Source organism: Bombus impatiens, unplaced genomic scaffold (genome assembly GCF_000188095.3).
Source record: "Bombus impatiens unplaced genomic scaffold, BIMP_2.2 scf_0233, whole genome shotgun sequence".
NCBI lineage: Eukaryota > Metazoa > Arthropoda > Insecta > Hymenoptera > Apidae > Bombus > Bombus impatiens.
Genome location: NT_176652.1, coordinates 160740 through 183090, shown reverse-complemented (window position 1 = coordinate 183090; position 22351 = coordinate 160740). Strand labels below are relative to the sequence as shown.

The following is a 22351-nucleotide window of genomic DNA, read 5'->3' as shown; positions in this document are numbered from 1 at the left end:
TGAAAAGATCAAATAAATTGTTCCGTACCACGATCCAGTCATTAAACACTCGGCCATTTCTTCAGTCACAACACCGTTCGAGAATAACCGTTTCTAATTTTCTAAAGATGCCATGTATCTTCTCCAGTCTTATTTCTCCGTCTATGTTTCCCTTAACATATTCACTCGGACCAGCAATAATCCCCAAAAAATTGTTACCGCCGTGCTAAAAATTAGTCTTTATTACCACTAATTCTGCCTGTTCTACCTAAAATCTGCCTGAAATAAGGTTTAATGTTTGCCGTCGAATCCCTTATTTTTACGATGCATTATCGAGGCGCTCCCCGGTTTTAATAACTGTAACTAACGATTAAATGTTGGGACACGCGTGATTTCCGCGTCACTCGAGGGTACGCTCCGTATCTACGTTTGGGGGCTTCAGTTTGGGGCGGTCAGTTCTCTTCTTTTCTTATCAGTTCTTCCAACCAATTAACAGCGATGACCGTTACCCTTACTTCTTCACCGAAATTTTTAATTGACTAATCCGCTTGTCCCATGTTCTAGGCTCGTCCATCTCAAGTTTTCATCTTTTCCACATATATCACTTACACTCAGCTTTCCGCGCAAGGTACGCAATAAAACAGTACCGTTCCGTATACATTGAACGAACATTCATTCGCACATTCAGTCTCCGAAGGTGTTCTCTGTGAAATATACAATTATATTTAAACTTTAAAATCCTGTGTCAGATTCCATCTAAATATTCCTATAATTGTAATCGAAGTAAGGAATCGGCTTATTCGTAGTGTCGATACTAATCAAGACGAGAATTTATGATCCTCGTTGACGAGTCATACCGCAGACGTGTCTCCCTGCGAACACAGTCAAACATAAATATAATAAAATATTTTTTATTGTGCAGTGACTAAATTACACATAAATTATTTTATATATGTTCTTTCTCTTTTTCTATTCCTTCTTCTTGCTCTACTTTTTCTTCTTCCTTTACTTTTTCTTCTTCCTCTACCTTTTCTTCTTCCTCTACTTCTACGAATTCAAAAGGTAGACGATCACCCCATTCGCTACTCCTTGCACAACGATATGCATTTCTAAAAATGCAAAATATTACATTAACGTCACTGAAATTCTTTTATAATACATTTTTTAAAACTTAGATAATACACACTTTCCATCTTTCCATGTGGTAAAAATTTGTTCTTCTAATTTTCCCGAAGATGTACACATACGGCATATAACATGTTTGGAACGTTTCAATACTTCTCTGACAATTCGAGGCCATTTACAATCATTTTCGGGACGGTTACCTAAAAGATTATACATTTTTAAAAAAGAAATATATATTGGGAAATTTATTTATTGTTCCTAGATTATTTTCATTACATATAACTGACATTACTATGTAATATCGTGCTACCTTTTTTGAGTACCACATACGAGTAACGTTCACGTTTATACATTGAGTTTCCACCAATAGGTAATGTTAGATAAGTAATTTCAAAATTACAAGGAGTGTTATCTGTCGTATATCTAGGACACACTGTATCGTGAGGGCACTAAAATGTTAATATTATATATTAAATTAATGTCTACCATAAGATGATGATTATATTAACACTTACAGGTGAAAATACATGAGCACCATGGGCTTTTTTAGAATTCAGTATAAATTCTCGTGCTTCGTTAACTAGCTATTTAAAATAAAGTGATTAGTTATAAATACATCATTTAAAATCAATTAATTAATCAATATATTAAATATCATTATTTAAAATACAATAAAAATCAATTTTTAAGAGTGTGCTATAGAGCGTGTATAGCTTACTCTGAATCCAACATTCGTTCCTTGTTCTATAATAATCAAATATTGTTCTGTTTTACGCCATAATTTTGAAATTGTTTCAAGACGAGACATTTGATGTGGTAATTCCAATAAAGAGTAAGCACTCACTACAATATCGTAAGTTGGCTACAATAGAAACAACATCTTTAAAGACATCTGTTTTAGATACTTTAATACGATATAAGTTATATTCTTACAATTGGAGACGCAGGAAAAAATTGTCGATAGAAAATATGCATTGGTTTAACTTGTGGTATAGCTCTTTTCATAAGGTATTCAGATAATTCATGCATATCTTTAGAAATATCAACACAATAATACTCCTTGATAGAATCAACCCAGAATTTTGAGGCTGCCCTAGTGAAATTAGATTTATATTCCCCTAATATTTTTACTTCAATACCTTTAGAAGAAAGAAAAATAATTTTTATGTATATTATATCTTACCACATAACTGTTCCAGTACCCGAACCAAAATCAAATAATGTCTTTGGCGTGAAATTTTTATCGTTATCAACAATTTCGTTGAAAATTTTATACAAAACAGAATATTCAGGCATACTTCTATTAACTAAATATGATAAGCTTGTGTAGGTATCATAATGAATTGGTGCCCAATTATAAAGAACACTTTTAAGAAGCCTTTTAGCTTCTGAGTTTTCAAATTTATCATCGTTATTTAAATCTTGCATTTCATGTTGGTTAAGTCTTGACTGAACTTCTTTCATTTTCAAACGAACATCTTTCTTTTCTGGTGGAGGCTGTCGATTATATAGATGTGCTGCTAATTTTTGACTGCTTGCACATATGCCTTGTAATGAAATGGTTCTATCTGTAAAAATATAAACTTAATACTTGAAATATTTAAACATAATAATCATGAAATCTCATATTAATGATATACAACATATTTTTTTAAGCTTGTTACCATATAGAATGTCTCGAACTGCATCTGCAAGCCAACTTGGTTGCTCTACTTGTCTAGGTTTTAATATACCTGGATGTTGTTTATGTTTAAGTCTATCATTTGAAATTAATTCATTCACAGCATCTATAACTTTCATTCTTTGTTTTGTTGAGAACTAATAAAACGAAAGCAATGTCTAAATTTGTGCTTTCATATATATACTTAGTAATATAAAATGATAATTAATATAAAATAAAAAAATAAGGCATAAACTTATATTACTTAGTAATAGAAAATAATAAGCTATGATTATTCCTATAAGAACAATCTATTAATATAAATGTTCTTAATTACCCATCGCATTTGTTTATATCCCGAAAAAGCTAGTCTTGTTGACATGATGATAATCTTATTTCTTAATTTTGGTTTTTTATCAGTTAAAGAACTGTATATAAAATATTAACATTTATAATATAAGGACGTACTAACTTTAATGCCATTAATTAAAACAACAATATGAATGTTCAGAATTCGATGAGGCGTACAAAATATAATAATATTATTATAATATAATGCAGTATATGTATATTCTATAACCTCAAAGAAATTCTGTGTAAAGGTATCTATCGTATGCTTAACATGTTTTTTCTAAGATAATTTATGAATCTCCTTCATATACAATTAATCGTGATATATGTGTACTGGTACAGTCGTTGAAATTCGAACACTACAGTTGTCGAATTAATTAATTCATAAAAAAATGAAATTCACAGAGCACTTAAGTGCTCATATTACACCAGAATGGAGAAAACAATATATAAATTACGAGGTAAAAGAATTAGAAATATTTATTTTCGATCTAATGTCAACTTTACAAGTTTGTAATTAATGATCAAACGTTTTAAGAAATGTATATTAAAATAAAAATACTATTTTATAGGAAATGAAAGCATTGCTCTATGCTGCGGTAGAACAAGCGCCAGCTGCAGATATAACGGAATCCCACATATTAGAACGTTATTTTAGCAAATTTGACGAACAATTTTTTCACTATTGTGATAAGGAATTGGCAAAGATAAATACGTTTTATTCAGGTAAATTTTTCATCTTACAATAATTATTTAATTTACTTACAATATTAATTAAAAAGTATATTAATTATTTGTCTATTTCATTAGAAAAATTAGCAGAAGCAACACGTAGATTTGCAACCCTCAACAATGAATTAAGTGAAATTCTGTCAGTTTCTGAGCAGGTACAGGGAAGTCGTAAAATCCGTTACCGTAACAATATTCTGCACAAAAAGCCAGTCTCAGCACGAAAACTTCAAGAACTGAAATTAGCTTTTTCTGAATTTTATCTTTTTCTCATTTTACTTCAAAATTACCAGAATCTTAATTTTACTGGATTTAGAAAGATATTAAAAAAACACGATAAAGTGAGTAAAAACAATTAATGTATATAAAAGTTTGTATTTACAATAACTAATAGAAAATTGTTACGTTAGCTTTTAAATATAGATCTTGGAGCAAAATGGAGAGCAGAGCATGTAGATACAGCGTTATTTCACACGCACAAAGACATAGACAGACTTATTGCAGAAACAGAAGCATTGGTTACCAGAGATTTAGAACACGGAGACAGACAACGTGCTATGAAACGTTTAAGAGTCCCTCCACTTGGAGAACAGCTTTCTCCATGGATTACATTCAAAGTGGGACTTTTTTCAGGGGCCTTTGTGGTTCTTCTTATAGCAGTGGTACTTTCAGGTAGCTAAACACATGCAATGCACGTATAAAGAAGTTTTTAATATTTGTATCATTTGATAGGTGCACGTTATAGCGACAACAATAATTGGCGAGTTTTGTGTAGATTATATCGTGGACCACTTCTTATGATTCAGTTCCTTTTTCTCATGGGAATTAATGTATATGGATGGAGATCTTCTGGCGTAAATCACGTTTTAATATTTGAACTGGATCCCCGTAATCACTTATCGGAACAGGTTGTATACTTTGTAAATGTTACGTATGTAAGTCACTGACATGTATAATGTATTTTTAGCACATTATTGAAATGGCTAGTGTATTTGGATTGGTTTGGTCTCTATCAATTTTGGGATTTTTATACAGTGAAACGTTAGGAATACCACCATTTGTTCAGCCTGTAAGTCTTTGTAATATATAAAGTTATTAAAAGATATATGTAAGTTATGTTCCAGATGTTGTTGTATATATTACTGGTTTTGTTTTTGTTCAATCCAACAAAAACATTACGTTATGAAGCTAGATTTTGGGCACTGCGTGTCTTGGGTAGAATATTTTGCGCTCCATTTTTCTATGTCGGATTTGCTGACTTCTGGCTTGCCGATCAACTTAATTCGCTAAATACTGTTTTCTTAGATTTTCAATATTTCGTTTGCTTTTATGTGCAAAATTCTTCGTGGACCGACGTCACTGGTTCGTAATTAGATATTGTAAATTATAATTTTACAGCTCAACAGATGTTAGTAATTACCTAATTGATGTATTTTTTGGTAGATGCAGAAACTTGTATAATGCGCGAATTATCAATGAGATTATTTGTAGCTTGTTTGCCAGCATGGTTTCGATTTGCACAGTGTCTACGGCGATATAGAGATACAAAGGAAGCCTTTCCTCACCTTGTAAATGCTGGGAAATATGCTACTAGTTTCTTCGTTGTAGTATTTTCTTATTTATATTTAACTAATGCTAGTAAGTATCTTTAGGAATAGTTAACATAACGAAAGAATTATAATACGTCCAGAGTAATTACTACCTTGCAGAGTATTACGTGATGTCTACCGAAAATCCCTATTTTTATTTATGGATAATCGTAAGTATTATGAGTTCTTGTTTCACGTACACATGGGATATAAAATTAGATTGGGGATTGTTTGACAATAATGCAGGAGAAAATAAATTTTTAAGGGAAGAAATTGTTTATTCCTCTCCGGTAAGATTGATTGTTTATATAAATTAAGATAGTAATTTTATATCTATGCAGTAATATTTATATTATGTTGTAGTACTATTATTATTTTGCAATAATCGAAGATTTTATACTCCGTTTTGGTTGGGCATTTTCGTTGTCTCTCACCGAAATGGGATACGTACATGCAGATTTAATGGTTTCTATAATTGCGCCATTGGAAGTGTTCAGGTAAGTTAGAAGTAAGTTGATATCGTTAGCAACATAGGTATATTTTTAGAAATTGCGATTTTGGCTGTACATCCATGTATGATCTATTTCATACTGCACATCGTTACGTAGTCTCATTTTTAGACAAGCTTGATGACATTTTTCGTTTGCATGAAATTTAAAATTATTTTATATTTCAGTCACGCAAAATTTATAAAGCGATGTTGACTAAGTGAAACAACTAATAAATCATAATAAACAACAAAATAAAATTTTTGTTTATTTTTCATTTTTATCCTTGTTTTATTTATTCCATCGTGTATTTCATTAATCGCATTAATCTTTTCTTCCGTCTTCGTTAAATGTTTAAGTAATATTTTATTATTGTCGATTTATCATCAGTAACTACGTAAACGTTTTTATTTACCATAAGAAATATTATGTATCAATTCGCCTTACTAATCAGTTGATAGAAGGTACATATGGAATTATTTTCGTCTGGAAAACGAACACCTATACAATGTAGGCAAATTTCGAGCTGTCCGAGATATCTCCATAGGGCCTTACAGACGCAATGAACACGATGAACCGAAGGCTGCTATACATCTTATGGATCGTACGAACAGCGACGATGATGAAAGGACGGAGTTTCGTGATAATTGAAATTGTCATCTTGTAATTGCATCTTTTATTCTTGTATACTTTAATTTGTAAACATAATCATTTTCATGTATATATATATATATGTATATATATATACAATGTATAGCCTCCATTTATCAATGAAATGAATTCTTTTTTCCTTATTTGTATATTGTATACTAACTTGCATGTTTCGCATGTTAAGTTAACCAATGGTTTAATTTATGCTTTCAAGCTCGTATTTATCCATCATTTTATTACATTCGAAATTGTTACGTATAAAGATTGATTACACGTACAATGTTGATTTCGAAGTAATTACTGCTCCTTCCTAATAGGAGATTTGTATGGAATTTTTTCCGTTTGGAAAACGAACACCTGAATAATTGCGGCAAGTTCAGAGCTGTCAGAGACATATCTGTTGCACCGGTTGATTGCTCTGATCAAACTCAAATCTTGAGGATGATGGATGCAGCGGATGGGGTGATCAACCGGAAGAGAAAGGAAAACGTAGGGGATAAAAAGCCATCACGCACATTTTCTAGAGGTGAATCCCTAATTTGTGATCTTGATACATAAACGTACTCAAGTACAACAAGCGATTTACAAAAGTTGGATATTAATCGATTTCTCCCTGTAAATGTAAAGAAAATAATAATTTTATTCGTATCGTTAAAGTACAGGTATATATGACTCTACGAGTTAGACTATATGTGGTAAATGTACAAATCTCGCGAGTGTATTATCAAGTTGTTACACAACATCCACAGCTATGCTTGTATTCTTGCCGCAATATCGTGTATGAATATTCCCGCGCAGTCTCGTTCACGAGAATCAATTTTTCGAGAGTTTCGAGATATTCGCTGAATATGTCAGAATCTTAAATTCAAAATGTGGCGGTAAATACATCACGAATAAACACGAATTTTTCTTAATCATACAAAATATCAATTACAAATTGTAATTAAAATAAAGTATTTTGATGTTTTTAGTAAGTTATTGGAATTCTTTCTCTTAATAAATAAGCTTTTCTACCTCCTTCTTCGTAATTATCGTTTTTTTATCGTTTCAACGTTAATTTTCGTTTATTTTGATAGAAAATAATAATGTTATTTTCCTTCGAATTAACCCGAGCATAATTCAAAATACTTCTATCGAGCTCGAAGAGCTGAGCTGAATAAAATGAAGTATTAAATGCCGACTGGTATCGTGTGTGATTTGAGTCAGATATACATAGACATAATGTTAATACCCGTTGAACAGTTGTTGCGATTAGCAGTGCATTGATGGTACAGTGATGAAAACGCTCACAAGGCATTGTGATGGAATTTCTTTTTTTATAGTGCTGAAGGTATTATTAATCGCATCACGTTACGAAAGAAAATATCGTTCGAACAACGAGGAAAGGGATCAAATATCGAAAGGATCAACGATTTACTTTTAAAGGATTGTATTTCATTTCTAGTACAATTGTTCGTAAGTACATATTCTTACACTTTAAGCGTCGTTTATTTCTCGTCGCAGATTTTAAAGTGTTTTACGAGTCGATATTATTGACTTTTTCGAATGCCTTTCGCATGTATCGAGGCATAAGCGGATAAAGGTATTAAGTAATCTTACTTTTGTTATAGAAGATATAGATCACCGTTGTCATAACATATAGATCGTTTAAAAAAGCAATTGAAATACTCTAAAAGCTTTAAAAGAAGACAAGTATTCCAACCGTTGGCCGTTAGAAACAATATAAAACTTTCAATTAACACGTATATCGATGCATTGGCAATTCGAAAATGCCATCGTACTTACAATTTCTTCAAATATTCGATTAGATCGGAATTTTAAGAGCACCGCGCCATGTCCGATACATAGGTTCATGGTGGCTACCGTGGTAAATGTTATTTCCAGATATAGGTAGTATTTGCAATAGGACCGAGCTCGAGGGTAAAACTACAGACGCGGGGCATCGAACACGGAAACAAGTCTGCAGAAGGGCAAGTGTCGGTTTCATCGACGACGATATCGTGGTGGAAAGGGTAATAGCGGTATTGATTGCAGCGGAACTTGACCGCGCAAACTCTCTGTCTGCCCTCAATGAAATGACGTGCTTACATATGGAACCACGACGGACGGAACGACGATAAAAACCTGTGGATACCACACCTGGCTGACACCTGCCAGTTGAAACGGTGATGATGACATCGACCCTCTGCACCTGCACATGGCTACTGCTACCCTGCTGCGTTCTCGTCACCCTCTCCACCGGTGAACTGAATTTTTATCGAGGTGAGCATATCGTCCGTTCGCCCGAAAACACTGCTCTTTTCGAGGGTAATGACACCACGGTGTAGCATTGCTCTCGATTCAAGGTTCACGATCTTTCGCTTCTTTTTATTACGTTTTCGCTATTGTCTTGCTATAGGTTCGTTGAATTCGTGATAACGTTCCAACATGATCCGAAGAGATGATACCTTGCAAGATAGCACGAATGTCATCGTCACGACGCAATCGATAGTTTTCGCGTTGCTTTTTCTTTCAATTTTCTGCCACACTAGTCCCATTTCTTGTCAATGTTTCATCTGTTTTTCACGAAACGAAGCGAAAGTTTTAAATTTCAAGTTTTATAAGGAATGTTTGGGTTCGTTCAAAGTTTGCATATGTTTTCGTGTGGACGACCTCAACGTTAAACAGTTGTTGCACGTTCCTCTTTAATTTGGATTTAATTTTTCTTTCGGGACACAGTTCCATCGAATAATCTACCCGTTCATCGTCGAATATATGATTTCTTTAGAAAGAAGAAATCTAGTTAGACGATATACGTGTACTTGGGTGTACGTACGTATGTACGACAAAGAGGATTTGTCTTGTAGACGACTATACGGTCCGCGTGCCATAGTTTCCAACGGAATAGAAATACGTTTATCAAAGTTGCAGCAATGCACGCGTCGCGTCGTGCGTTAAACGACGTGGCTGTTAACCGCAGAAACTTCCTGTACAAGTTCCTACGGTATCATTAGGAAGTAAACCGATAACTGTGAGTGTTGTATAGTTTGTTGAAACGTCGTTTCGCTTGAGTTTATTACATTTAACAAATAATAAAAATAGCTGCGAAATCAAACACCGAGGCCTACTAACTAAGACGCAACAAGTTGCACGTAGGAAAATGAATTTCTACACGATTGGATAGAAACAATAAGGTGATCATTTTTCCAGATGGAATCGCTTTTAGGCAATTGATGAAGTACCTCGAGGGGCAGAGAACGCATTTTCTCTCACTGTTGGCGAATCAAGCTCACAAGAAGCATCATTTGGGCTTGGATCGTCAAAAGGAGAGGGATATTCTGGAAGCGTTGATCAACAAAGGCAGCTTGGCGGATATTCAAAGAAAGGAGAAAGCAAAAGGATGGAACTATCGGCAAACGCGATACAACGAGCCGATCCACGAGTTGCCGCGAGAAAGGGAGCATTATTTTTCGTTATACGAGCTAAACCCGCTCGAAAGTCCTTTGGAGTATCCAAACTTTAAGTTGCCTTATCTTCCCCGTGAAACGGATGGCGAAGAAGTTGGGAATTTTCAAGACGATGACTACGGATACGATCGGAATCCACTATCGAAACATTTGCCTTTCGACGAGACCAATTTGGACAGGGGAATGAAGGAGGAACCGTTGGAATTTCACGGAAGGTACAGTAGTGGATCGATTAACGAGTACGGGAAAAATGATATACAGATACAAAAGTTGGAAGCGACCACTCCGGATTTTACTTTCGACTCGAATTTACACGATAGACAACCGTTCGCTGTAAAGCCCAATGATCCCAGATATTATCAGGATGCTCCTTTTTTCGTAGGTACGTCAAACTTAATAAATATACATATTTTACTAATTTCTTTTCATACGCGTACAATATTTTGCAAATTTTCCTATTTCTCTTTGTTATCCGCCATATCCCTTGTGATCAACAGATAACAAAGATAACTCGGATTTTGAGCAATCGATGAAAAATAACACGAAGTGGGAACGAGAGAATACAGCGATTGGAAAAGGACACACGATGCAACAGGAGAAGGCGAGAGACATGGAGTCGAAATTTAAGGATACGTCGGTGATCGTGATACCGGAGTTGGAACGACGTATGGAGTACAACCCGATGTTCGTACCTGTAAACCAGGATTTGAATAACGATATATATTTTATTGGTAAGTCAATGGATTCTCTTTATCGTTTGGAATTATGTGAAATGCCAAATTTGCCCCGTTTCCTTCTAGCTGTCGTTGCTGGCTGCAGCGCAGCGGCGATGTTTGCTCTCGTATTAATCGCTTTGACATGGTGCAGGTAATATAATAAATAATATTTCACGTTAATAAACGATCGTACAACCGATTTCTAAAGGTTTACTTAACGTTATCGTTTGATTTTTAACAGGTTAAAACGGGGTGCTAAAGCGGCTGCTGATATAGAATATCCAGCTTACGGTGTAACTGGTCCAAATAAAGAGATATCACCATCTGGAGACCAAAGACTCGCGCAGTCTGCCCAGATGTATCACTTCCAACATCAGAAACAACAAATCATCGCTATGGAAAAGTAAGTCATTTAAATAACGCATTTGAAGCAACAACTATCCTTGTTTCGTGTCTTCGATTTATTGCGATGTTTAAAAGAAAATGGGTATAGGAAATGCTCAGTGAGAATTTTTGTCCAACCTTTGCAAGTGTCAAAACGGTTTTTAAAAGTTTTATTCTAATTAGAGAGTATTGTTTGGATAATGATTTGTGTAGTCGTGTTTCTGCAACCAGAGACCCAGGCTCTGTATCCGAAGCAGAGAGCGAGGAGGAAAACGAGGAAGGAGACTACACTGTTTACGAATGCCCAGGACTGGCTTCTGTAAGTTACATTTATACTTAGTTAGATCGCCAGAATCGTATAACGACATGTTACATTACTAATGTGTTTTTGTTAAGACTGGTGAAATGGAAGTAAAGAATCCGTTATTCCACGACGATCCAACACCGGCGACACCGGCAAAAACTAACAAAGAAGAGGACCATATATAGTTTGACTAAATTCCGAATATATTTGATTTTAATATTTTTTCTGGTGCTTAGCTCACTGTTAACGTACCATATCGGAAACATTTATCTATATATCGAATGTACGCAACTTTAATATTTGTACGACGCGGGAAGTCGAGATAGAAAATTAAGCGAAAGATCTGACACGAGACCATTTTTGCGTTTTGTGAAAGAGTTTACCACGTGAAACGATGAACATTCTACCGTCGTTAAAACCTATCGTGTTTATTTGAAAACACATATTTTTTAACTCCATGATGTACTATAGTTTGTACTTTCATAGCAAGTACGGTTAGCCATATGATTGACATTATTTTTCTACTCACCGTTAGACTTGCAACATAGAGTACGGATTGGAGATTATAACTACGTATAACGTTTAATATCACTTTATACCTGATTATAATTTTTCAATATAGTAATAACGTTTATCGCATGTTTTCACCAACTCTTCCTTTCTCTACGTATCGATAACTATTGTTCGTCCACCGAAGAAATTTATTATTCCTCTATGATTCGAAAGTATCTAGTACTAACTTAAAAGTAGATATACGTTCTAAATCAGAATTTCGGTTTAGGCTTATGGAATTATCGTGGCTGTTAATGGTACATTTTGGATTCAGTTGTTACGACGTTCGTAAAAATATATACATATATACATATATACATACATATAATGTGTAATCACATTAAATTTGATATTTTCTCAAGGCAAAAAAAATATTTAATGTCACAATAATCGAAAGAATTTCGTGTATCGTAGTACACAGAAAGTTTATTTTACGTGTAATTCGTGACTCGACGTATAAAAGTACGTAACACTTTGTGTTAACATAGTTGTACCAACGTTTAGCACATTTCGTGCGCGCGCGTATGAAGTAACGACGAAAATGATAGAACAACTTGCATCTTGCATGTGCTGTTGCTTTTGGCATTACTCCTGTGATTTATATCACCTAAATGAAAATTCTGTACATATATTATATATTTGTTACGAAGAAGCTGTTCCTTTAATATTGGCTACTATACAACGCTCTATATATATACATATATAATTTATTGGCTTGAAGCAGTGATAATACGTATTTTATTTTTCTATGATACCTATAATACTGTTAATCTTAAAACAGTTTTAAGATAAAAGAGCCTATTATCGTACCCAACACAAGATATAGAAACGACTATTTATTTTGGCAAATTTTAAGCACTACGTGTAATTAGCGCCGACTATGTAATTTTACTCAGAGTTACTATTTACATCCCCGTTACATGTATATGTATCATATAATAGAACGAAAGACGAAACATCTCCTACAGATTCGTCCCTTTAATAACATTCGATCGTAGATCGAAAATTAAAACACAACAGCATGAATTTATTGTTAGCCTTTCAATGCCTTTACAGCACTGCATCGTCGACTATATAAATTCGTTAAATTTTATAGAAAGGACACTATGAAAGGACAATCTGTGTACAAATAGACTATTACATAGTGATTTGTAGCGTGATTGTACGTATTGTGAGCTGTAGCATAGAAATGCAATGAAAACATTGCGATTCATGTTCGCGATATGTTTCGTATATTATATCGTTATCATTATTATTTTTGTCCTTCCATTAATTAAAAAGGTGGTGTAAAATACAAATAACAAATGATGTATTATTATTTTACTAAATAAATTGTTTATTTTATAAGGAATTGCCAATTCTTTCTTCGATGCGCAGAACAAATAAAAATAACGATTTACGCAATATATCAAATTACGAAGAGTAAAGAATTGTTTCAGAGAATAGGATAAAGTAGCGGATAAATCGTTATCAAAGGATAATCGAATGTTTAGAAAAATATGTACATTTATTCATAGGTTTATGTACAAGTTTCACAAGTGTCGCGAAAATAAGTCACGCAGAAAATATGATACGAATATTTGTATGCAGTAGATTTTTATGCTATCTTGAAACTTGAGACTTGAATCTTTGCGGTATAATAAATACTATAAGCGACATAGGCTAATACGTTCGGCTAATTAATAGCTATCTTTTATAAAACATCGTTACCTTTTACGTCATATAAAGCTCCATTTCGTTTCTACGAATATAAAAATTATAATTTTCTATCACTTGTGTAAAGAAATTATTGGAATTAGTCGAGTGGAAGTAGTTTATTTTACGCGAAAACGATACAAAAGAATTATTCGTTGTACTTTTCGTATTTTATGAGAAACAATTTGCCAACTCGTGATCTGAAATTTTCTTTCTATTTTTCAGGAAAACATTCTCTTACCTTTGAGGTAAGGTAGAAATCGACGTAAAAGATACGCGCCGTTCGCAGCGATTATGTACAAATCTTGCGATCGATGCATATTTTAGATTTTAGAGACTAAGAAAACATTCACGATGTTAAGTCTGAACTCGCAACGTAATTGTCCTAAAACGTCGCAGTTAAGTACATACATACATGCATATACATGCACATGTGTGTATACATATATGTACTTACTCACAAGTACTTGAGACGCAGAAGTCGTAAAGTGTAAAGCGTACACGTAGTTTCACAACGATAGATCACTTCTCATCTTGATGATAAGACGCATTAAACGCTCCAGTTTCTTGGCTCATTTGAATGGTTTCTTCGGTAATTTCGCCTTCGTCTACGTACTTGTAAAATTTCGCCATTACAGCGAAAATAATTATATCGATGAACATTAATCCCGCGAACAAAAGGAATTCATAAGCCTAAATAACAAGAACGAAGAAAATATTATGTTGGATATTGGAAAGAATTTTAGTAGGTATCGAGGTTAAGGTAGTGTAACTTTTCGAGAAGTTTAATGTTGTGGACGTTGAATAATGCATGATTCGTAGTGACCGTAACGCAAAAGCGATTGGGTAATCACGACTGTCGCCGATCTGGCCTTGAATCGTTTAAAAAACTCTAGTATCGAGTACACGTACGTTTGTTTTTACCAAGGGCTGATGCATAGGCGCATTTAAACATAAAATTACGTCAACTCGTACTTACCTGACGATCGAAAATCGAGATTTCCGCCACAATGACTACAATGAGATTGCCAAAAGCTACTGTCAACAGCCAAGAAGCCTGTAAAAGGGACTTCATACTGGCAGGGGCTTGCGTGAATGCAAACTCTAAGCCAGTCACCGAGAACATGACTTCGCCCATCGTGAGAATAACATATTGAGGAATCAACCACAATATATGCATGGAATTTGGTTCGGTTACAGTTACAACGTTAGCCATCGACTTTTCTCCAATAACAGATCCGACCACCGTGTAAACTCCACCAAGTTTGAGACGTACGTCTTTCTTTACTAATGTACCGTTCAAATGAATATCGTATGTGTCAGGTTTGAGTTCAGCTAGCCTGGTTTCCTGAAGCGAAGTACCATTTATCTTGAATTCAAAGACTGTTGCGTCGCCCTTCATAAATTTCAGAGGGACAGGGTCCCACGATGAATTTACGTAGACGAGCCCGCGTATCAAAGGTTCGCCAGAGGTCGATTTATCCACCGAATCCGTGTAACTATAAAGTTCATTTCTCTGCGTTACAACGTAAGAAGTCGCATTGCCTTCGGGTAACACGATCGTTCCTAAAAATACACACGATCGTTAAATATCGTTAAACAAATCATACGAAAGAACTTTAATATACCAGCTGTTTCATTGAATCTCGTGATATCGGCTCTATTGCATTTTGAAAAATCTGCCCTATACCGCCATACTGCTTCGCCACTCGCTTCGATATACTTGTCTTCCCACATATCCATACTTTCGAGGACAAAAGATAATTCAGGATTATGCGTCGTTATAGTTACGGGACAATCCAGAGTATTGAAAAGGCGCAATTGTGCGAAATTTTTCGAAGGCAAAACCGGATACGTTTTCTGCAAGTAAAACGAAAGTAAAAAGAGAGCGTTCAACGTGAATTAAGATATTCCTCGTAAAATTATTTGAACGTAACTAGAGATACTATCGTATTTGTATGCCGTAATGGGGCATTGTACGTCGTGTTGCTTATTTTTAATTTAACCACGTACCTCGAGCTGAAATTCAACCATGGCCGCTACTACGAACGACAAAGAAGCTAAGAAACCGCCGATAGACAAGATTCTCAGCGGAGTTCGTAAGCCGATCTTTCTCATAAGAGGATAGAGACAAGTCTCGAACAAAGGTATAAAGGCGAGCACCAAAAAAGGATTGAACACTTGCATCTGATCTGGTTGAAGCAGGAAGTTTCCGATTTCGCCGGTCATTCGGGTTGCTTGAAACGTCCATCGAGAGCCTTGCTGATCGAAAAGTGCCCAAAATATCGGTATCGGGATAAACAATTTCATCACCTGCAGAGCTGCTTTAATATCGTTTATCAGTGATTTCTCGTACTTGTCATCCGCATACTCGAGCCAATTCTCCCTTTTCTCATTCTTTGACGTAAACTTTTTGTAGACAGCGTACTGAAATTTCAAACACGAATCTCACGTATTCGAAAATCTGAATTATGCCTGAATTAGTCGGTTTTAAATAGAAACATGATTGAACTTACAGAAACGCACTTAGAAACATTCAAAACGACGTTGCCCGTCGGCTTGGTTATTCTGTACAAAGGTTTCCCAAGAAGGAATATCACTGAAACAGAAAATTCGGGATGATCGAACAGTTTCGTCGTTTTAGGATCGTTCACATTTTCGTATACGACTGTTCTCGGAACTTACCGACGGATAACGTCATAAGAACGGCTGGCACAAAAAATGCCAGAGAATAACAGGTATTTTCGCCGAAACACGTGACCTCGCTACGAAGCACGGGCGTGAGGAAGCTCGAGATCAGAGATCCGAAGTTGATAGAAAAGTAAAACAGGGAGAAGAATGTGGACAAGTATCGCTCCTGTAGCGGTAGTATGAATTGATCGCCGCCGAATGCAGCCACGCAAGGTTTTATACCGCCTGTGCCAAGGGCTATAAGGAGTAGGCCAAGCAATGAAAATTCTCTGCAAAGTTACACGTTTGACAAACGTAATTAGACCTCGATCGATGTTTGATATAGTACTTCATTGACTCGCTACTTATTTAAAACAGAGAAAACGTTGAATATTAAGATAACACAGATGATAATCTACGAGACAAAGACAACGATTTAATCGGTTGAACCGTTTGGAACAATTAACGATAGAGATTAAGACGTTAAAACATTAAAACGAAATATTAATCTTACCTAGGAGATATATGTAATGGGGGCGCAGCGCTTAAAGATAGCAGAAGTTGGCCTAGAGCATAAATGATACTCAAGTATAAGATGGTGTGAAATTTTCCCATTAAGGAATCCGCCAGCATCGCTCCGAATATAGGGAAAAAGTATACGAACATCGTGAACACATGATATATGACGGTAGATGCGTTATCGTCGTAGTTTAATTGATTCCTTAGATAAAGCGTCAGTACAGCTAAATAAAAGAATTGTTTAATATTACACGATATTCACGAACTAACGTATAAGATCGTATAAATACTTTTTCGACTAAAACAATTAATACGTAAATTAAGCGCCAACAGGAAAAAATACTAAAAACTTTATCGCTATTGCATTTCTACATACTACGCATTCCATAGAAAGAGAATCTCTCGCAGAATTCATTGGACACGATAAAAAATATCGACTTGGGATACTTCAGCTTCTGCAAAATTACAAAAAAATTATATTATAAAATCTGATCTGTGCGAATCGAGTTGGAAAAACCGGATGCGAAACGAACGCTAGTAGCACGTTTCGCGTGACTCGATTAATTTCGTTATCATCACTGCTGATTGAAAGGAATTATTCCTTGTTGTAAATACAATAGATTGTGTCGTAAAATGCGAAGGCCACGTACGATTCGCAGAATTATATACAGCGATTTACGCTATCGGTACTATTTGGCTTAAACGCTGGCATTCAATGACCAGTTTCACCAGTAACGGATACATCGTTTTGTTACATATGAGTTCCGTACCAACGTATAATCGAGTATGTAAAATGTAAATTCTTATTAAAAAATATATTAAATTAAAAATATGCCAAAGAAAACTACAAAACGGACGTCTTTTTTTACTTATTGAAAAGTTTGCTTTACTGGATCTAACCGAGTTTTAACAGGACAATTGGAAGTGATAAGAAGTTAACTACTTTTTTAATGAATTGCGACTTCAAATTAGACGCGATGAACGACTCGCACTTAGATTAGATTTGTCGTTATCCTTTTACAAGGAAAAAGAAAAACTAACTTAATCAATTGGCGAAAAAAACAATACGTTCGATAATGAAAATAAATGTTATGTTAACAACAATGACTTAGCCAGTTTAATTTTCATTAATCGCGCTAGTTTACGCACTACATAAGATAAAGGAAATTCTTGAAGATTTGTGCCATTACGATAACATTGATAAGAGGACCGCGAATTCTGAATTGCGAAACTTACTTGTACTCATTGTTGAGTAACCGATAACATCTGTTATTATCTTTATTATTCGTAACATATTATGCATCGGAAACTATGTTAAAAATGTTAAAGCTGATAAAAATGTTATAGCAAACTATATAAATCTTTCTACGTTGTTTCGTTATATTAACGATTTTCTATGTACTATGTTTCTATGTAATGAAAAGAGCAAGTTTCTTTTTCACAAGGTTACAAAAGGTTACATATGGTTTAATACTAGTGCGAAAAATATCGCGGAGAGTGATCCAAGTAAAACTGCAATTTATTCAGCGGTCGATATGTTGCTTCATCGTCAAATTTCTATCAATTCCAGTCAACTGGTTAAAACTATATCAACTATATCTTCTATATATAAATCCTCGTAATCTTGTCGAAATAAAATAAGCGATATTCACGTAAAATTTCTACCTTCGCTTTCTCCTCCTTCTCAGTAGTCATCGTGATGGTCGAGTTAATGATCTACGTTAACTACGTGAATTCTGCTAAAATTTGAACGAGACACTCGAGTAAGTTTTACGCTGAAATAACATATTGAGACACGTTACATGACAGCCGAAGAATTCTGGAAAGCAGTATCGATTGAAAACACCTTTCCATTCGCGAGGGACACGAATTACAGTGTGTAGATCACCAGTGAACCGTGATACCTAGATCGATATTTCTCAGCACGATCAACGTACGACGCGGTTGGTAGTTGAAGCTGCACTGTTGATTTTGTCGCGTATCTACAATATGTAGGCACTACGATTAAGTCCGACGATGGCATTGACGAACATTGTTAGGTAGTGGTATACTCGCCGTCTCGCATACTTGGAACAATGTGAAAGTCTTCTTTTGATGCGCGGTTAACATCTTACGCTACACCTTAACGGTATCGCGTACAAATAACATTTCCAACGAAACACTGCAATGGTACATTTATTTTCGCAAACTTGTTAGAACAGTGACAGGAAACGTCGTAAGAGGAATAACAGCAAGCACGACGTACGCAATTTTTTATTACCATCGAGCATTAAACGGCTACGTTGTGAACTAATTATATATAAAACGTTGATTTATTAAAACATTTATCCACTACTACGCATCGGTAAGATATCATTAACTGGGTAGATTAAATGCTTAATCTTCTATATCGTATCGTAAAGTAAAAGAAGCTTTTCGTGTAATACGTCAAACTAAGGAACGCGCAACAACAGCAGTATTAGCGCAAAAACGGCGTAAGACAATTCTTTCCAACGTCTGATTTTCATTCTTCGAGATAAACGATAAATAAAAAGTGATCTATACGTTTAAACGTAAATTTAATTATCAAGATTACTAATCAGCGATATCTCGACCGAGAAACAATTATACACTTTTGCTACTTTAAGCGATAACAACGAGTTTCTCAGGAATTTAAGTAAGAAAAATACTTAAATTAACGAATTTTGACGGACGGAAGGCAAACGTTTCGATACAAAAGAAAAGTGAAATCTGATCTCGATTTCTGTTTAAGATACCATGACATTATTTCGCTAAACTGGTCCATTTTGCAGAGGCGTGTCTTACGATATTGGACAAGTTTATCTCGCGATGCGTTTACTTTAAAGTCACAATCCCCGTCATTGACCGACATTATGCCAAGTTCTTTTCTTCGAATAAAGTACTGGTAAGTAATGGTTAAACGTAATGTTTTGCCACAAAGGAATTTTAATTCTCTGTGATATCCCTCCCTATATGTATAAAGTTCAATTAACTCGGTGAAAGTATTCGCAGTTGGGCAAGTGTACATAATTTACGCGCAGATTATTCTTAGTCCTTGCCGATTTTATTACTTAAGTGATTTTTCGTATTGCCGGTGAAACAGAACACGAAGCACGGTTTCCGAAGAACGGGTTTATCGCTTAAGGAAATTCCCACTTAAACTTGCGTTTCCGTTTTTCAATGTTACGCAAGGCTGATCACTGGTACTCCACGCGAGTGAAAGCGTAATAATAACAATCGATCGACACAATGTACGTCGACGGAATTTGAATATAACCTGCTGGTTAATTAAGACGAATCGTATAATCTATCGTTAGGACCATTGAGCAATCGAGCATCCTAATTTACCGCGACCCCATTTTATCTTCTATTGTATAACAAACGAATTGTACAAAAGCAATTAGGTATTAACTTTGAATTATAGATAATTGTGGTCTACTAAATACTGACGATTTATCATGGGTATAAATCGGTGATTCGTAACGATATTCAATTATATCGTTAATTCATCACTATACTATATCAAATAGGAAGATGATACTTTTATCGTTTCTCGATGTCGATAAGCAACAACATTCGATATTTACCTTTTGATTTTCCTCCGTGTTACTCTCATTGTCCGGATAATCTGAAAACCATAAATGGTGGAAAAAAATAAATTTGATAACACACTCGTACGACACAATTACACGTTTCTTCTACTACCCATCCCGATTTCAGCGTACCACCATTCACGTGCGTTTCTAGCTGTATCCATTTATTTTTCCCAGCAAAAATTATCCTTTTACTGGTATTTCTTTTTCCATTTCATCTACTTTCTTTCAATTTCAATAATCTGATAGCGTAATTCCCTCTACAGTTACTCGTTTTATAACACGTCGTCCTTCGCGTGTAGAAGTGAGGTTTCTACCACTGCGGACGACGCTTCTTGAAAATCGCATTTTTTAATACGATGATGCAACAACTTTATACGTAAATAATGTTGACACTTTGACGCACATTGAATTTAATTAAACAAGCAGAAAGGATCGAAGGATCGCCTTCAGAGAGAATCGATCATCCACTTGTTAACATTTTGCGTTACGACGATTTAACGAGATTTAAATACTGCTTATTGTTAGCATATCGCGAACAACGCCAATGAAATATAATCTGTTATACCAATCTGTTATATTAATATTTAAGGGCCGCTGTAGTAATTTATCGTTCTCGAATTGGGTCACGCTTTAATCAAACATTCAACCAAATCAAAAGTAAAACGATTTGACCTAGGTTGTCCTGTCAAATATCGCATTACGGCTTGTCAATTGTTTCATAATTTTGAGGAAAATATAACTACATATGTAACATGTTTAATTCAAGGTGGAAAAATTTAATTCATAATCAAATTCATGATCGAATTTTATCATCATGTTTTCTACATATTCATACAATATAATTAAACAACACTCGAGTCAGTTTTTAATTAGACCGCGTACTTGAGCTATCGAAGTTTAAATTGCTTCGATATGTATAAGTTGGATATATTTTTTTACTACTTACTCGATGGGTGCAGAAACGTTTAGACGTTAAAATTAAACAGCTGTCATTCCAAAAATTAAATTAGATTCAAATAAATCTAGGACATTTTTGTAATTTGCGCCCTTAAGAGTGATCTCTTTCCATTTTTTCTTTTTTTTTTTTCGGAAAAAAGATTCAAGCTAATTTTATTTAGCAATTTATGGAATAATATCGAAGATAAACAAACAGATTTTCAAAATATGAACCAAATACCTTGTATCTCCTTGATAGAGCGTTTCCTCTCGCCCATGTCTGCTTCGCGATTTCTTAAAGCGAACCTGTTCCTACGCTCTTAACTGCAATACTGATCCGCTTTTCCAATTCTGTTATCTCTTTGCGACTATCTGGCCTTATCAATCAAAATATACACGCTAATGATTAATTCTGGAAGCATTTATCATGTTCGATAGAATCGAGATTTTTTAAGATACAAATGTGCTTTATAAATTTCACAAATTAGATTCTTCGTGTCTAGAAAAAAGACGCGATAAAGCATGGATAGTAATGAATATGATACAACGTATAAATGATTTATTTCCTGTTTAATCAAAATATTTAATAACGTATAAGTAGATTGCCGATTCATTGAGATAATTTGGAATCTCATTGTAGATAATAAGAAATATCGTAGGATTAAAGCGCGCGACTGAAAAATGACCACTTCAAAGCTGTAATATATTATATCTATAATCATTATATATCATAATGTATTAACCTACACTTGCGAGGATTTTGTACGTTAATTGTACGTTATCAGGAATATTTTATTTGCAGATAAGCGTAAATTACCTTCTGATAGAAATCTTTCAAAAAATAATGGGGATGTGTTCAACTTATGAAGCGCGATGCAATGTACCTAAATAAAATCCGAAAACATAATCAATTATAATTTGAGATTTTTCATTTTTTGTTTTAATTACAATTATAATGTCT

General features: G+C 34.6%; 4 protein-coding genes and 1 long non-coding RNA gene across 12 annotated transcripts; 3 read left to right on the top strand and 2 right to left on the bottom strand.

Annotated features, from left to right (window-relative positions):
• Positions 1–62: 62 nt before the first annotated feature.
• LOC100745410 (methyltransferase-like protein 17, mitochondrial) lies at positions 63–3306 on the bottom strand. 3 transcript variants are annotated; one of them, XM_012384047.3, is made up of 10 exons: positions 3102–3306; positions 2769–2922; positions 2288–2672; positions 2038–2197; positions 1823–1966; positions 1620–1688; positions 1415–1553; positions 1166–1304; positions 1007–1088; positions 63–975 (listed from the first exon to the last, which is right to left on the bottom strand). In XM_012384047.3, exons 1-10 carry the CDS (start codon positions 3144–3146, stop codon positions 967–969), a joined length of 1326 nt encoding a protein of 441 aa, XP_012239470.1. In that variant the 5' UTR covers positions 3147–3306; the 3' UTR covers positions 63–966. The 3 variants fall into 3 exon arrangements, with proteins under 3 accessions (XP_012239470.1, XP_033175960.1, XP_033175959.1); XM_033320069.1 differs by having other exon boundaries at positions 63–969; XM_033320068.1 differs by having other exon boundaries at positions 63–1088.
• Positions 3292–7546, top strand: LOC100745289 (xenotropic and polytropic retrovirus receptor 1). Of its 3 annotated transcripts, XM_033320065.1 has the most exons (12): positions 3292–3366; positions 3458–3576; positions 3688–3841; positions 3926–4185; positions 4255–4516; positions 4577–4752; positions 4812–4913; positions 4969–5206; positions 5288–5482; positions 5554–5723; positions 5797–5930; positions 6890–7130. In XM_033320065.1, exons 2-12 carry the CDS (start codon positions 3508–3510, stop codon positions 7128–7130), a joined length of 2001 nt encoding a protein of 666 aa, XP_033175956.1. In that variant the 5' UTR covers positions 3292–3366; positions 3458–3507. The 3 variants fall into 3 exon arrangements, 2 of the variants coding, with proteins under 2 accessions (XP_033175956.1, XP_003488456.1); XM_003488408.4 differs by having other exon boundaries at positions 3325–3576; positions 6890–7546; XR_002946440.2 differs by having other exon boundaries at positions 3326–3576; positions 5797–6584; positions 6890–7029.
• Positions 7547–8370: 824 nt separating this feature from the next.
• On the top strand, positions 8371–13100 carry LOC100747088. Of its 3 annotated transcripts, none has more exons than XM_024366743.2 (8): positions 8373–8834; positions 9762–10143; positions 10177–10400; positions 10516–10749; positions 10819–10885; positions 10976–11137; positions 11350–11437; positions 11515–13100. In XM_024366743.2, exons 1-8 carry the CDS (start codon positions 8741–8743, stop codon positions 11605–11607), a joined length of 1344 nt encoding a protein of 447 aa, XP_024222511.1. In that variant the 5' UTR covers positions 8373–8740; the 3' UTR covers positions 11608–13100. The 3 variants fall into 3 exon arrangements, with proteins under 3 accessions (XP_024222509.1, XP_024222511.1, XP_024222510.1); XM_024366742.2 differs by having other exon boundaries at positions 11332–11437; XM_024366741.2 differs by having other exon boundaries at positions 8371–8834; positions 9762–10400; positions 11332–11437.
• Positions 13101–13460: 360 nt separating this feature from the next.
• LOC100746967 (peptide transporter family 1) lies at positions 13461–21754 on the bottom strand. Of its 2 annotated transcripts, XM_012384042.3 has the most exons (10): positions 21632–21754; positions 20446–20486; positions 17235–17313; positions 16854–17082; positions 16355–16629; positions 16186–16268; positions 15683–16096; positions 15298–15529; positions 14649–15235; positions 13461–14362 (listed from the first exon to the last, which is right to left on the bottom strand). In XM_012384042.3, the coding sequence occupies exons 1-10, from the start codon at positions 21666–21668 to the stop codon at positions 14192–14194; spliced, it is 2148 nt and encodes a 715-aa protein (XP_012239465.1). In that variant the 5' UTR covers positions 21669–21754; the 3' UTR covers positions 13461–14191. The 2 variants fall into 2 exon arrangements, with proteins under 2 accessions (XP_012239465.1, XP_003488470.1); XM_003488422.4 differs by lacking the exons at positions 20446–20486; positions 21632–21754 and adding an exon at positions 18524–18838.
• Positions 18925–20426, top strand: LOC117151491. Its single transcript, XR_004461476.1, has 3 exons — positions 18925–19202; positions 19651–19763; positions 20283–20426. It is a non-coding gene; the product is annotated as an uncharacterized LOC117151491 (long non-coding RNA).
• Positions 21755–22351: the final 597 nt, after the last annotated feature.

Coding starts and splice junctions, on each gene's coding strand:
- LOC100745410 (XM_033320068.1), bottom strand. CDS start 3,146: ATGTCAACAAGACTAGCTTTTTCGGGATATAAACAAATGCGATGG. Junction 1,689..1,822: donor GAACGAATGTTGGATTCAGA/GTAAGCTATACA, acceptor TATTTTAAATAG/CTAGTTAACGAAGCACGAGA. Junction 1,305..1,414: donor GTATGTGGTACTCAAAAAAG/GTAGCACGATAT, acceptor ATAATCTTTTAG/GTAACCGTCCCGAAAATGAT.
- LOC100745289 (XM_003488408.4), top strand. CDS start 3,508: ATGAAATTCACAGAGCACTTAAGTGCTCATATTACACCAGAATGGAGA. Junction 4,753..4,811: donor GTAATCACTTATCGGAACAG/GTTGTATACTTT, acceptor ATGTATTTTTAG/CACATTATTGAAATGGCTAG. Junction 5,931..6,889: donor GCGCCATTGGAAGTGTTCAG/GTAAGTTAGAAG, acceptor CCTTCCTAATAG/GAGATTTGTATGGAATTTTT.
- LOC100747088 (XM_024366741.2), top strand. CDS start 8,741: ATGATGACATCGACCCTCTGCACCTGCACATGGCTACTGCTACCCTGC. Junction 10,750..10,818: donor TAACGATATATATTTTATTG/GTAAGTCAATGG, acceptor GTTTCCTTCTAG/CTGTCGTTGCTGGCTGCAGC. Junction 10,886..10,975: donor ATCGCTTTGACATGGTGCAG/GTAATATAATAA, acceptor GATTTTTAACAG/GTTAAAACGGGGTGCTAAAG.
- LOC100746967 (XM_012384042.3), bottom strand. CDS start 21,668: ATGGGCGAGAGGAAACGCTCTATCAAGGAGATACAAG. Junction 20,487..21,631: donor CTCTATCAAGGAGATACAAG/GTATTTGGTTCA, acceptor TATGGTTTTCAG/ATTATCCGGACAATGAGAGT. Junction 16,630..16,853: donor CCATTACATATATCTCCTAG/GTAAGATTAATA, acceptor GTAACTTTGCAG/AGAATTTTCATTGCTTGGCC.